General features: G+C 38.6%; 2 protein-coding genes across 3 annotated transcripts in view; one reads left to right on the plus strand and one right to left on the minus strand.

The window, feature by feature from the left end:
* Positions 1-6,121: 6,121 nt before the first annotated feature.
* LOC122062412 (phosphoinositide phospholipase C 6-like) overlaps positions 6,122-12,281 on the plus strand; it is a 12,409-nt gene continuing 6,249 nt past the window's right edge. Inside the window, exons 1-2 of one of the 2 annotated variants that reach the window (XM_042626029.1) lie at positions 6,122-6,162; positions 10,216-10,326. In XM_042626029.1, coding sequence (XP_042481963.1) covers positions 6,137-6,162; positions 10,216-10,326 — 137 coding nt within the window. In that variant the 5' untranslated portion in view covers positions 6,122-6,136. Of the gene's footprint in view, positions 6,163-9,133; positions 9,992-10,129; positions 10,327-12,281 lie in introns of those variants that run through there. The other variant, XM_042626028.1, reaches the window with a different exon arrangement.
* LOC122062413 (protein LURP-one-related 12-like) lies at positions 7,198-8,700 on the minus strand. The gene is made up of 2 exons (XM_042626030.1): positions 7,593-8,700; positions 7,198-7,513 (listed from the first exon to the last, which is right to left on the minus strand). The coding sequence occupies exons 1-2, from the start codon at positions 7,815-7,817 to the stop codon at positions 7,220-7,222; spliced, it is 519 nt and encodes a 172-aa protein (XP_042481964.1). The 5' UTR covers positions 7,818-8,700; the 3' UTR covers positions 7,198-7,219.

Here is a 12,281-nt window from a genome sequence, read left to right on the forward strand (position 1 = left end):
GAACCGTGTTAGAAAAGACAAGATGTATCTTATCAAATGCAGGATTGGGCAAGGAGTTTGGGGCAGAAGCAGTTAAGACAGCAACCTTATTGGTGAATCGATCTCGTTGCACAGCTATTGAATGCAAGTCTTCAAAGAAAATTTGGTCAGATAAGCTTGCAGACTACTCTAATTTAAAAGTATTTGGATGTCCTACTTATGCACATGTGAATGAAGGAAAGTTTGAACCTAGGGCCAAGAAATGTATTTTTCTTGGGTATGAATCTAGAGTGAAAGGATACAGGTTGTGGTGTCCCGATCCAAAGTCTCCAAAATTTATTATTAGCAGAGATGTTATTTTTGATGAGTCTGCTATGTTGCATCCTAGGAAAGAAGTTCCTGTTCATTGTGATGAAGGTCAAGAAAAATTTAGAGAGAATGTGGAGTTTGAAATTGGTGGTTCATCTTCAAACAAAGCACAATCAACTTCAGTTTAGCTGCCTACTTTTACTGAAGAAGATGATGCTCAAGAGAATCGCGAAGAAGAGAGGTACAGTATTACCAAGGATAGACCAAGGAGGAATATTAGACAACTACAAAAGTATGGGCGTACTGAATTTGTTGCTTATGCATTGTCTGTTGCGGATACAATTGAAAATAGTGAACCTGTAACATATTCTGAAGATGTTACTTCAGTTGATTTTACAAAATGGTTGATTGCCATGAATGAGGATATGGAATCTCTTCATAAAAATTAGACTTGGGAGCTATCAAGCTGAGAATAAGGAAGAAAATTGTTGGCTTCAAATGGGTATTTAAGAAGAAGGAATCCGCCTCAGGTGTTGAAGATGCTAGATACAAGACACGGTTGGTTGCAAAGGGCTATAGTCAGGTACAAAGAATTGATTTTAATGATGTTTTATCACCTGTTGTTAAGCATAGTTCTGTTCATGTCCTACTTGTTTTAGTTGGTATGCATGATTTGGAGTTGGAGCAACTTGATGTGAAAACAACATTCTTACATGGTGAACTAGAAGAACGGATTTATATGCATCAACCTGAAGGGTTTGTTATTAAAGGTAAGGAAGATCATGTATGCTTGTTGAAGAAGTCTCTATATGGTTTAAAATATTCTCCTAGACAGTGGTATAAAAGGTTTGATTCGATTATGACTATTTTTGGATACTGCAGGTGTTAATATGATTGTTGTGTTTATTTTCGAAAACTCTCTGATGAGTTATTCATATATTTGTTGCTTTATGTTGATGATATGTTGATTACAACAAAAAATAGGAATGAGGTTAACAGGTCGAAGGAACAATTAAGTTCTGAATTTGACATGAGAGATTTGGGGGGGAAGATCCTTGATATGAAGATCAAGAGGGATAGAAAAGCAGGGAAGCTGTGGCTATCTCAACAGAAGTACATTGAGAATGTATTGAATCGATTTGGCATGAAAGATGCCAAACCTGTAACTACTCCTCTTGCATCTCATTTTAAACTTACAACTGCTCTATCACCTAATATAGATGAAGAGGTGGAGTACATGTCACGTGTTCCATACTCTAGTGCAGTTGGCTCCGTTATGTATGCTATGGTTTGCGCTCGTCCTAACATTTCACAAGCTGTCAGTGTGGTGAGCAGATATTTGTCATGTCCAGATAAAACTCATTGGGAAGCAGTGAAGTGGATTCTTAGGTACTTAAAAAGGACCTCTAGTATTTGTTTGGAGTTTGATTCAGATTATACAGGTGATCTTGACAAGAGGAAGTTACTCACAGGCTATGTATTTACTCTTGGAGGAAGTACAATTAGTTGGAAAGCTACTTTACAGGCTACAGTTGCATTATCTACTACTGAAGCAGAGTATATGACAGTGACTGAGGTAATTAAAGAAGTTATTTGGCTTAGAGGTTTGTTGGGAGAACTTAGCATGGATCATGGGATGACTGTTGTCCATTGTGACAGCTAGAGTACTATTCACTTTGACTAAAGATCTGATGTATTATGAGAGGACAAAACACATTGATATTTGGTATCATTTCATCAAAGAGATAATTGCTCAAGGTAATATTCAAGTGTTGAAGATTGGTACTGAAGACAATCCAACTGATATGTTGACTAAGCCTTTGTGTGTTGGTAAATTCGAGCATTGCATGAATGCTTGAACTTACTTGAAGTTTGCCATGTTTGAGTTTAGCCCTTTGGAGGGCTATTGGAAAAGATGAAGATTTTAGCTATCTGTTTGTCTGTTGGAGGAGAATTCAAGCCAAGGTGGAGATTTATTAAGTTTGTCTCGAATTCTTGACCCGTTTTGAAGATTGACCTGCTTCGATATATTTTGGTGGCGACCCGAATGCGAAGTTTTCTGAGATCTGTAATGGAAACAGAGGGATTGGGCCGATAGGTGACCCGATCGGTTGACCCACGACTTAGAGTATACAATGTACTATTGTCTTATTGAGAAAGTCATTGTATTTTGGGCGATTTTTAGAGCTAGGGTTTCAGGGCGAGTTTTCTCATCACTGCTTGGGTTTAATCTCTCTTCTGCATAATAAAACATATTTTTCTTCACCCGAGGACATAGCACACCACACTAGTGTGTGAACCTTGTTAAATCTTTGTGTCGTACGGATCTTTTGTCTATTTATTTTTGTATTTCTTAGTGTTTGATCTAACAAGATTCAGTCATGCATGATGACTCATTATCATTATATTTCTCTTTCGGAGCATTTTTTACCCTAAAACCATTGGCTAATAAATTAGCTGAGATCTATCTCTTTCTGTCATACCTTGTCGACAAGCAATGACCTTTTTATCCTCCAGTTGATGTCGTTAAGTTATCGTGTGCTTGAGCAATATGGCATGTCATGTCAGATTATGTAAAGTTTGTTTGATCAGACGATCAATCTCATTGTTATGATGAAAGAAACTCTTACCAAGGACTAGGGGTGTCAATTAGTTGACTTGGTTCAGTTTTGGTGTGGGAATGGTTTCAAAACCAAACCAATCAGAAAAATCCGGTTTTAATTTGATTCCAATTTAGTTTGGCATTTATTGGTTATTGGGATGGTTTTACTTTGGCTTCGGTTTCTGTCTGAGTTTTCAATTGGTTTCAGTTTGATCTCAAGTTCGTTTGGCTTTCGATGCAGTTCGATTCGATTTTGGGTCGTCATATCCCAAACCAAAATCAACCAAACTGAGACCTAGGTTATTATGGTTTGGTTCGATCAATTTTATCGGTTTGAGTTAGGATTTGACACCTCTACCATGGACCCACAAGCCTTCTCATCCCTCTCATGAGATCAATTTCCAACCATTTGATCAATTTTGTAATATCAGAATCGATAGTTTTCAAGTGTAACACCACAGTATTACCTTGTTATTGGCACGTGGAACAAAAAAGATGATGAGAACAAAAGGTGGGAAAATGCCTTACGGGACTAAAAAAACCATTAAATGAACAAAAACAAATAAAGGAAAACTAAAATGCGAAAAATTAAGAAGGAAAAATAATGAAACAAAATATCAGAAGTGATAACTTTAGATATCTAAATTCAATCATGAGTAAAGAAGAAGAAAGAGGATGATATTATACATAGAATTAAAATATGGTGGATGTAATAGGTGGGGTGCATTTGGAGTATTGTGTGATCGATTTATCCCTGATTTAAAATTCAAAGAAAGTTTTATAAAACAGTAATAAGACTAGCAATGGCTTGTGGGGTGGTTGAATGTTGGGTAGTAAGAAAAAAATAAATAAATTACAAACTTAATGTGAAGGAAACAAGGGTGTTGCAAACTTGCGATGGATGAGTGATAAATCTAGAAACTATAAAATAAAGAATGAACAAGCTAGAGCAAAACTTCCCTATTCGCGATAAGTTGTGAGAAATCCATATGAAGTGGCATGGATATCTGCAATTGAGATCTTTTAATGTTTTCTTATATAGAGATAATTTATTGCGAAATAAAGTATTTAAAAGAGCTAGGACACCCCAAGTGTAGCTATGTTGGGCCAAAGGTGTTGTGTGTCAATAGACGTTTCTAGCTTGAGTCTCCTCGTCACTTATAGGGTTAGGTGTGGCTGCGTATAATCGGAATTTACCCTTGGGCCTGAGCCATAAAATCGGCAAGTTCGAGGGGTTTCTTGTTAGCAAAAGATAAAAAGAACCAGAGGTAGGCCCAACATTACCAAAGAAGTGGTGAGGAATGACATGTATAGCTTAGGATTGGAATTTTGTATGATTTTGAATAAAACTGATTGAAGAAATAGGATCCATTTAGCGACCCCATTTTAGTTGGGATAAAGTTGAGTTCAGTTGAGTTTGACATTATAACCCTACTCAGACCTCGCAATTGCGGAACCTCATTCACTAGGTATGCTTTTCTTTTTTCTTTTTTGCTTTGTATACAGATACTAACAGAACTGTATACATTGTTATCAAGGTTGCAATCCAATGATAAAGAGTTGATTTTTGACATTAGTGATTTACTTGAATATCTTTGCTAGAGCATTGCGAGAGATTCTTCAGGCTAAGTTTGGTTGTCAAGATATCAATAGAAAAAAAAAAAAAATTTTGACCTATGGGCCTATCTCTCTCATCAGATTTTTTTTTTTTTTCTTTCTCTCTCTATGGATTTCTTATAACGAAACTTAGATTAAAGGTCTCTTTATTACTGAGTGTTGAAGGAAAAAAATCACCCCAAACTTTTTCAATGGCCTACACAAGAGAAGAGATAGGGGAGAATCATGTTGCTTCAGTGAGGGACTCTTTGATGCCCAAATTAGATTTCTCTTGCAACAGATACTCAAGAGAGTTTCAAGTAAAGAATGATAGATCCCTTTTTTTTTTAAGGTTTACCGTAAACTATGTTTGGTTGTAAGGGGAATTAAAGGGAAGGGAAGTGAAGTTTTCATACTTAAGAAAGAAATATATGTAATCATTACCCATGTGACTTTAACATTAATTTCAAATCATTCCATGGTTGGTTATAAAATTTCACTTTAATCTACATCCAATACCCTTTGCTATAGTATGTAAACTAAAAATTACATGTAAAAAATATCATTACTAAATATGGACAAAAAATTAAGTAGTTTATACAATCATATGAGGTAATGATTATAAACATTTCTTTTTAAAGTATGAAAATTTCCCTTCCCTTCTCTTTAAATTCCCATTGCAATCAAACAGAGCCTTAGTATTTATAGCCACAAGTGATTGAGAGTTGGTGTGAGGTGGTTGAGAGAGTAAAAATATAAATAAATAAATAATTGAGAGAGTCCTACTCTTGGTAAGTGGTTCACTCTTGATATGAAATCCTTTGGGAGAGTTCCACTAGGCAAGTGCTTCCTTACTTGGTAGAGTCTATAGATGGACAGATCTCTCAGAGGGATTATTTCCTTATGTTCTAAGCAACAAGATCCTGCTAAGCTATGGTCCAATATTTTTAGGATCATTCGAGTGAATTTGGATCAAGATCAGGTCGGTCAAGGGGGAGGCAACTTGGCAGATCGATCCTCTTGGGCACAAATTGGGAGATCAGTCTTCTTGGAGGTGATTTGGGAGGTCGACCTCCTAGGTGGTGCGTCAGTCTTCTTGGGGACAACTTGAGAGGTTAGTCCTTTTGGAGGCGACCTGAGAGATCGGTCTTCTAAGGGGTAACTTTGGGGGTCGATCTTCTAGGCAGCGACCTAAGAGGTCAATTATCTTAGGCCTCGTTTGTTTAGAAGGGAGTTGGGGGTGGGATAACCTGAAATATGGGACCCATGGTGTAATGGGGTCAGAGGCAAGGATAGTAAAATGGAAGTAAATGCACTGTAGCATCCCACCTACCTCGTTTGGTTGGGTGGGAGGGTCCGAATCTTGGAGAGGAGAGAGAAGTCGAGTGAGAGGAAAATGGAGAGAGAAACCAAGAAGGTGCTACAATCGATGCCTTAAAGTGTTCTTCAATGAGGTAGAGAGAAGGCGAAGGTCAAAGATCGACTTCATATGTGGAAGACAATGGATTCCTACACTATAGTAGCTCGAACCATCGGCTGGGTCTCCCCATGTCATACCCTAGGATGACGGTTGGAGGTTTGATTATCTTCAGGTTCAAGGTAAGCAATAGAGAGATTTGAGGCAGAATCAGTGTTTAACCTTTATGGTTCATGAGAAGATACTGCAAATTGAGAAGGTAACATTGATGAATTAAGGAAAGATTTAGGCCTAATTATTTTATTTATTGCCATGGATTCTTTCTTCTATATGATAAGTTTCAATTTTGGAATTTTTGATGAAAATGCAGGATTGTCTAACTGCTTACAGATTCTACATGTTCTAGTTTAGAATTTTCAGGTGGGCATAGAAATAGATTTGTAGGATTAAGAGCTTAAGGGAGAGAATCTCCTTGGATTTCAGCATGGATCTGTTGTGGAATGACAAGAAAGTGAAGTATCTAATCAGGTAGAGACTTTAGATTGATTTAAATTGGGAACTGCGTGTTTATATTTCAACTTATTCAAGTTTCATATCGAAAGACTTTTCATTCAGGGTAAGCAATAGAGAGAGATTTGGGGACAAAATCATTGCAGAAATCTAGGTTTGAATCTGGGTTTGAAGAGGAGGAAGAGGAGGAAGTGAATGGATCTGAATAGGAGGAAGTAAAGAATCGTCGGTACATGTTGGTTTCATCATCTTTCACGGGAAGGTGAAGCACGAGAAAGATAGATAGAGACAGGGAGTTTGTTTACGTTGCACTTCCCTTTCCCACAAGAGTCCCACCAATTAAGGACATAGGGTGGAAGAAATGGTAGGCCACGTAGGCCGACAGATAAAGTTACCTTGTCTGTTCAAATTCCTTCCCTAATTATTCAAACGACTTAATATCTCATTGAGGTGGAATAGTTCATAAAACTATCTCACCCCTTAGATGCTGCCCCAACAAGATCCCTCTAAACAAATGGGCCCATAGGGGCGGATAAAAATCCTCTGTTGTTCTAATCGTCTGTTTTTCCATGTTTTGCTAGGTGCAGAATGCGACACGTGGATGGTGCATCACCAACGGTCAGGATTAAGAAGGTTGGTTGAGGTTACCAAAACCGGTTTACAAGTGTGGATGACTCGAACCGGTTCACCCAAACAGTAAGGTTAAGGATAAGTTTTGAAATTTGAATTTCAGAACATGTAAAAGTTGGGTTTCCCTCGTTGATGTGCATCTCTCTCTCTCAACCCTCTCGCTGCATCTCTCTTGCTCACAAGTGAGAGAAAACGTCCTTCCCAAGTACTACGTTCGTTGATGAGTCCACTTTCCTTCGGATCTTCGCCACCGATTCCTTCGACTCGTTTGTAGAACCGGTGTTGTAGAACGTACAACATCGTTGCAGGAACGAACCCTCGATCAGATACTCCTCATTGGGGTTCCCATACACTTCCACCGTCATGCTTGATCGTCCGATGATTGATGATCTCCTTACACTGAAGATGGGCTTCTGTCCATCACATCTCTCTCCCAAGAATCCATCCCATCGTTGGTGAAGGCTCGGTCTCTAATCCCCAATCCAAAATAATTAAAATGCAATTAAACCTGATTAATCGTTAATGTAATAAAATTAAGGATTAATATACCTTTCTACGAACGGTGAGGAGACATTTGCCAGAGACGTCCATGAGAACGAGTTTGTCTTTGAGTCGAGAATCGGGGCCGTAAGAGTCTACCCGGAAAATGACCTTTCCTTTGGTGTCGTAAACGGTGAAACCGTCGCCGGGGAAGAAGTGAGACGTCTTGAGTACTGTTAGCTGGGTCTCCTCTTTGAAGCAGAAGCTTTCCTCAACGACAACGCCGGTGCTCATGGTTTGTTAGCTCTTTCTTCTTCTCCGCTGTTGTTCAATCCAGATCATTCAAAAACTTTTCAGGACGATAGTAGAAGAGAAAATGGAGAAGAAAAGACTTTTACAAGAGACTGAGTGCAACTTCTCGGTCTGGTTCACAAGGAGAAAACCCGGTTTTGGTAGCCTCAACCAACATATATCATCTTGACTGTTGGTGATGCACCATCCACGTGTCGCATTCTGCACCTAGCAAAACATGGAAAAACAGACGATTAGAACAACAGAGGATTTTTATCCCATAGGGGCAACCTGGGAGGTCAGCCATCTTAGGGTCAAGCTATGAGGTCGGCTTTTAAAATGTTGTATGAGGGTCTCTGCCATGTGTGAATATTTGATTGGTCTGTCATTATTTAGCTCATCGTTGAGATTGTAATGTTATGTGTATCTCTTAATTCTTTTCCACCCTAATATAATATTTAAAAAAAAAATGAGGACTGAGAGAGAACCCGTCTCGCACACGCACTGCACACGCACCTTCCTTTGAATAAAGCTTCGATATTTATCTTTTCTATGTCGGCACCCGCGGCAGAGCCGCAGAGGGAAACTACAATTTTGATTCTGTTGACAAGACAGGTAATGTTATATACTCCAACCTCCCTATTTGGAATCCGCAAAGCAAGATCCTGATGGGACGGTTTCGATTGGAATCTTGAAATGCATATTCTACTATACAACTGAATCTGATTCTAATTCTACGGTTGAAATCCAATCGTACGTGGGCCACACCATAGCTCACTGTCTTCTTTCTTACCATTTGTTTACCAGAGAAAGTTGGCAATAAATTAGGAGAAATCTCTTTCCCTGTCCTACCTTCACCTAGGGGTGTCAATCGGTCAGTCCGGTTTGGTTTTGGTCTGGATTGAGTCGGTTTCGATGTGAAAAAATTGAAACCAAAACCAAACCAATAAAAAAATTTCAATTTCGGTTTGGTTTCGGTTTTGATGCGATTTGGTTTCGGTTTCTTAAATCGATTTGTAATCGAGTTAGTTTTGATTTTTGATCCAGTTTGAATTCGACTTTCCATACAAATGTTTACAAAACTATGCAAATTTTGATTTTTTTAATGAATTTTGGAGTGTTTCGGTTTCTTACCGGTTTGGTTTCAGTTTCGGTCCGGGTTTTGAGCCGGTTTCGGTTTGGTTTCGGGTTCATCCGATTTCCGGTGCGATTTGATTTGGTTTTGGGATTGCAATACTCCAAACCAAACTGACCCAATAAGGCTTCGATTTGATTCGATCCGTGTTATTATCGGTTCGATCTAACTGGTTTTACCGATTCGGTTTAAGAATTGACACCCCTACCTTCACCCAACGAACAACGACTTTTATCCTCTTACTCATCATTCGTTACCGATCCGGTGCAATACGACCTATTATAATACGAAGTCTGTCAGATTGTCCGATTTATCTTGGACCCACAACCTTCTAAGTAAATCAATTTCCAACCAATTGATCAACTTTGTTTCAAGTGGAGTGGAGCACCACAGTATTTCCCTACTATGGTATGAGAAAAAGGGTGATTTTGTCAAAAGACGAAAACGCCAAAGCCTTACTCAGATCGAACCATAAAATAAAACGAAAACATAGATATCAGAATTCAGAAGTGGAGATTGGAACTTGGGGGATTGATCCATCTACAGAGAAGACGGAAGGGGAAGAGTTAACGGAGAGATCGAAAGAGCGAAAAGAAGAACTGAAGAATCAAAACGATCGAGCATCATTTTTCAATTGATTTGCAGGAGAGTAGAATCAAGGGAGGATTCTCTCTCATTTGAGTTGAATTTGGAAGGAACAGAGGGATTTAGAGATCAGTATAGGGAAATGGGGAGCTATAAGACGTTATTCGGCTTTACGAGAAAGTTCAAAGCCGGCGAGACTGAGCCTCCGGCGGATGTGAGAGCTGCCTTCAACAACTACTCCGAAAAGGGGAATTACATGACAGCCGAGCTGCTCCGTCGTTTCTTGGTTGAGGTTCAGGGTGAGGTCGATGTGACAATCGCCGATGCGGAGCGTATCATTCAGCAGGTTATTCAACGAAGACACAGCATTACTAAATTCGCTAGGCATACGCTCACTCTAGATGATTTCTTCCATTTCATCTTCTCTGATGATCTCAATGCCCCCATTAAAAATGAGGTATTGCTCTCTTTTTTTCATTAATTTCTGGGATTGTTTGTTTTCTCTCATCCCTCACTTCTTAAATAAACTCTTTCTTAATCATTAGATCATTATAGTCATCTCAGAATATTTCTTGACAAATATTTGTCATTCCAGGTTCATCAAGATATGAGTGCTCCATTATCCCATTATTTCATATATACAGGCCACAATTCTTATCTGACTGGAAACCAACTTAGTAGTGATTGCAGCGACGTCCCAATTATTAAGGCACTGAAGAGAGGTGTAAGAGTGATTGAGCTGGATATATGGCCAAATTCTTCAAAAGATGATGTGAATGTTCTTCATGGAAGGTATTGAATTATGTCTCAAGGAATCTAAATTGAAAAGAACAATGGTTTTCTTCTAAATTTGTTCCTTTTCTGTAGTTCTGGAAGTATTTCCTTACAAGTTTTTATGATTTGTGTACGTACTCTTCAAATTGTAAGTGGCTATAAAAATAATAGTTAAATTGGAAGATTGGCTTGGGAAAGGAAAGACCTTTACTTCATGTCAATAAATGGAGATCTATTGAATGCTTAAACAAAAGAGACTGCGAATTTCCCCAAAAAAGACTCCATCCTTCCTCAATCTGCCTAAAAGGTAGAATAGTAAATATGTTGCATATAGAAGCCCAAGAAACTTCCCTTTCCTTTGTTATGATGGCTACCCACAAAGTGGGTCAGCATGATTACTAAAGCCCTACTGTTTCTTTTTGTCCAAATGAGCCAAAAACTTGCACCAGCCATGAGCCACTCCTTAACTCTTCTTTTGCGAACTCTGAGCCTTCCATTTCCAAAGAAGAGCTTTGAGAGACCTATCATTCCCCGAACATCTATTTCTTCTAATAAGGTTTTACGAACTTAAAAATTCAATGAGCAATGTTTCAGAAGATAAACATATTCTACAGTCCTAAATAAGCATTTGCTTGACAGAAACCACTTGCAATAAATTTTTTAATGGTAGAATACTGTATTTAACTGCTGTCCCAAGAAAACTGGATTCTGGTGGGGATACCTTTCATCCAAATGGATTCTGGTAGGAAAAACGCTAGGCATTCTAAAGCACTCTAAAGCACTGAATATTTACTTGACTGGGAAAACTATAGGATAGTCCCAAAGTCTCCTCCCTAGCATGGGTGATTCTGCCTTCTAGATTGGAGGTAACTGAACCATCTGATTTAGTCTCTCAATCATTGAAATTAAGACAAAGCGAAGGGAGCCAAGTCCTATGCGGTGCATCTTCTGGTGCATCTTCCTGAACATAATAAGCAACAGAGCTTCTTCGTTTAGGGGTATCCCAAGAGGAAAAGAAACTTCTAGAGCTATGTCAAGAATCACTTGTCCTTCCAGAATTGCATTTTGCCATGATCTCCCACCTCCACACACTATGTTGTTTGAAGGTTTTTGTAGCTGCTATGGTGCCTTTCTAATTCTCATCCTCTCCATCATGCATTGGAGGAAGTTCCAATTGACATGAATTAAGCCTTTTATTGTTAATGTACATATAACTCCAGAAACCCGTCTTCTAGCCTATAAGCATTGATTTTGTTAGAACAAACACCAAAGAAACACGAAAAGAAAACGAATAGTTTCATGCAAGACACAGAAATTTAACGTGCTTCACACACCAAAGTGATGTGCTACGTCCATGGGAGAATGTGAATATGATTTATGTCATGAGTTGGGGGTTTGTCCCAATGTGACATGGTTATTTTAATTCCTTTCCAAGTTAGATTAGGTTGTTTACTTTCCTAGTTAGACTAGATCTTTAGTTTCCTAAATTAGAGTTAGACTAGGATTGTCTTTCCTATTCCACCTATGGTTGTTCTTGGTTCTACTTATTATAGATATATGATGGAGGCAGACTGCCATAACATGCATCGGCTGCTCCTCTCCTTTCCGTCTCTCTTCTCTTCTTCTCCCTCAATCTCTCATCTCCTCTCTCAAATAATTGGTTACAGATTAGTTTTTCTACACCATATGATGGAAGAAAATTTACAATGGATATCTCTCAAGAACACCCAAACTCACAACAAGAACTCTCGCCCAGAAACCCTAACACGAAAGTCTCCTTTTCTCTTGTTTCTATCTTACTTACACTACAAAACATCAGTACATATAAATACTTCTCCAAGTTGGGTTGATCCATCGGGTCGTAACCCCATACAAGAATTCAAGACGCACATAACAGATTTCATTTGTAATAAGAAAATCATCTGCCCCTTGTCTACTAAAATGAAAAGCCCTTGGTAAGGTGACCCCCCCCC

Source organism: Macadamia integrifolia, unplaced genomic scaffold (assembly GCF_013358625.1).
Source record: "Macadamia integrifolia cultivar HAES 741 unplaced genomic scaffold, SCU_Mint_v3 scaffold1023, whole genome shotgun sequence".
Classification (NCBI taxonomy): domain Eukaryota; kingdom Viridiplantae; phylum Streptophyta; class Magnoliopsida; order Proteales; family Proteaceae; genus Macadamia; species Macadamia integrifolia.

Bases quoted from the DNA above. Each gene is read 5' to 3' on its own strand.
- LOC122062413 (XM_042626030.1), bottom strand. From the start codon at position 7,817: ATGAGCACCGGCGTTGTCGTTGAGGAAAGCTTCTGCTTCAAAGAGGAG. The intron at 7,514-7,592 runs GTATATTAATCC...ATTGGGGATTAG, and splicing joins TCCTCACCGTTCGTAGAAAG to AGACCGAGCCTTCACCAACG.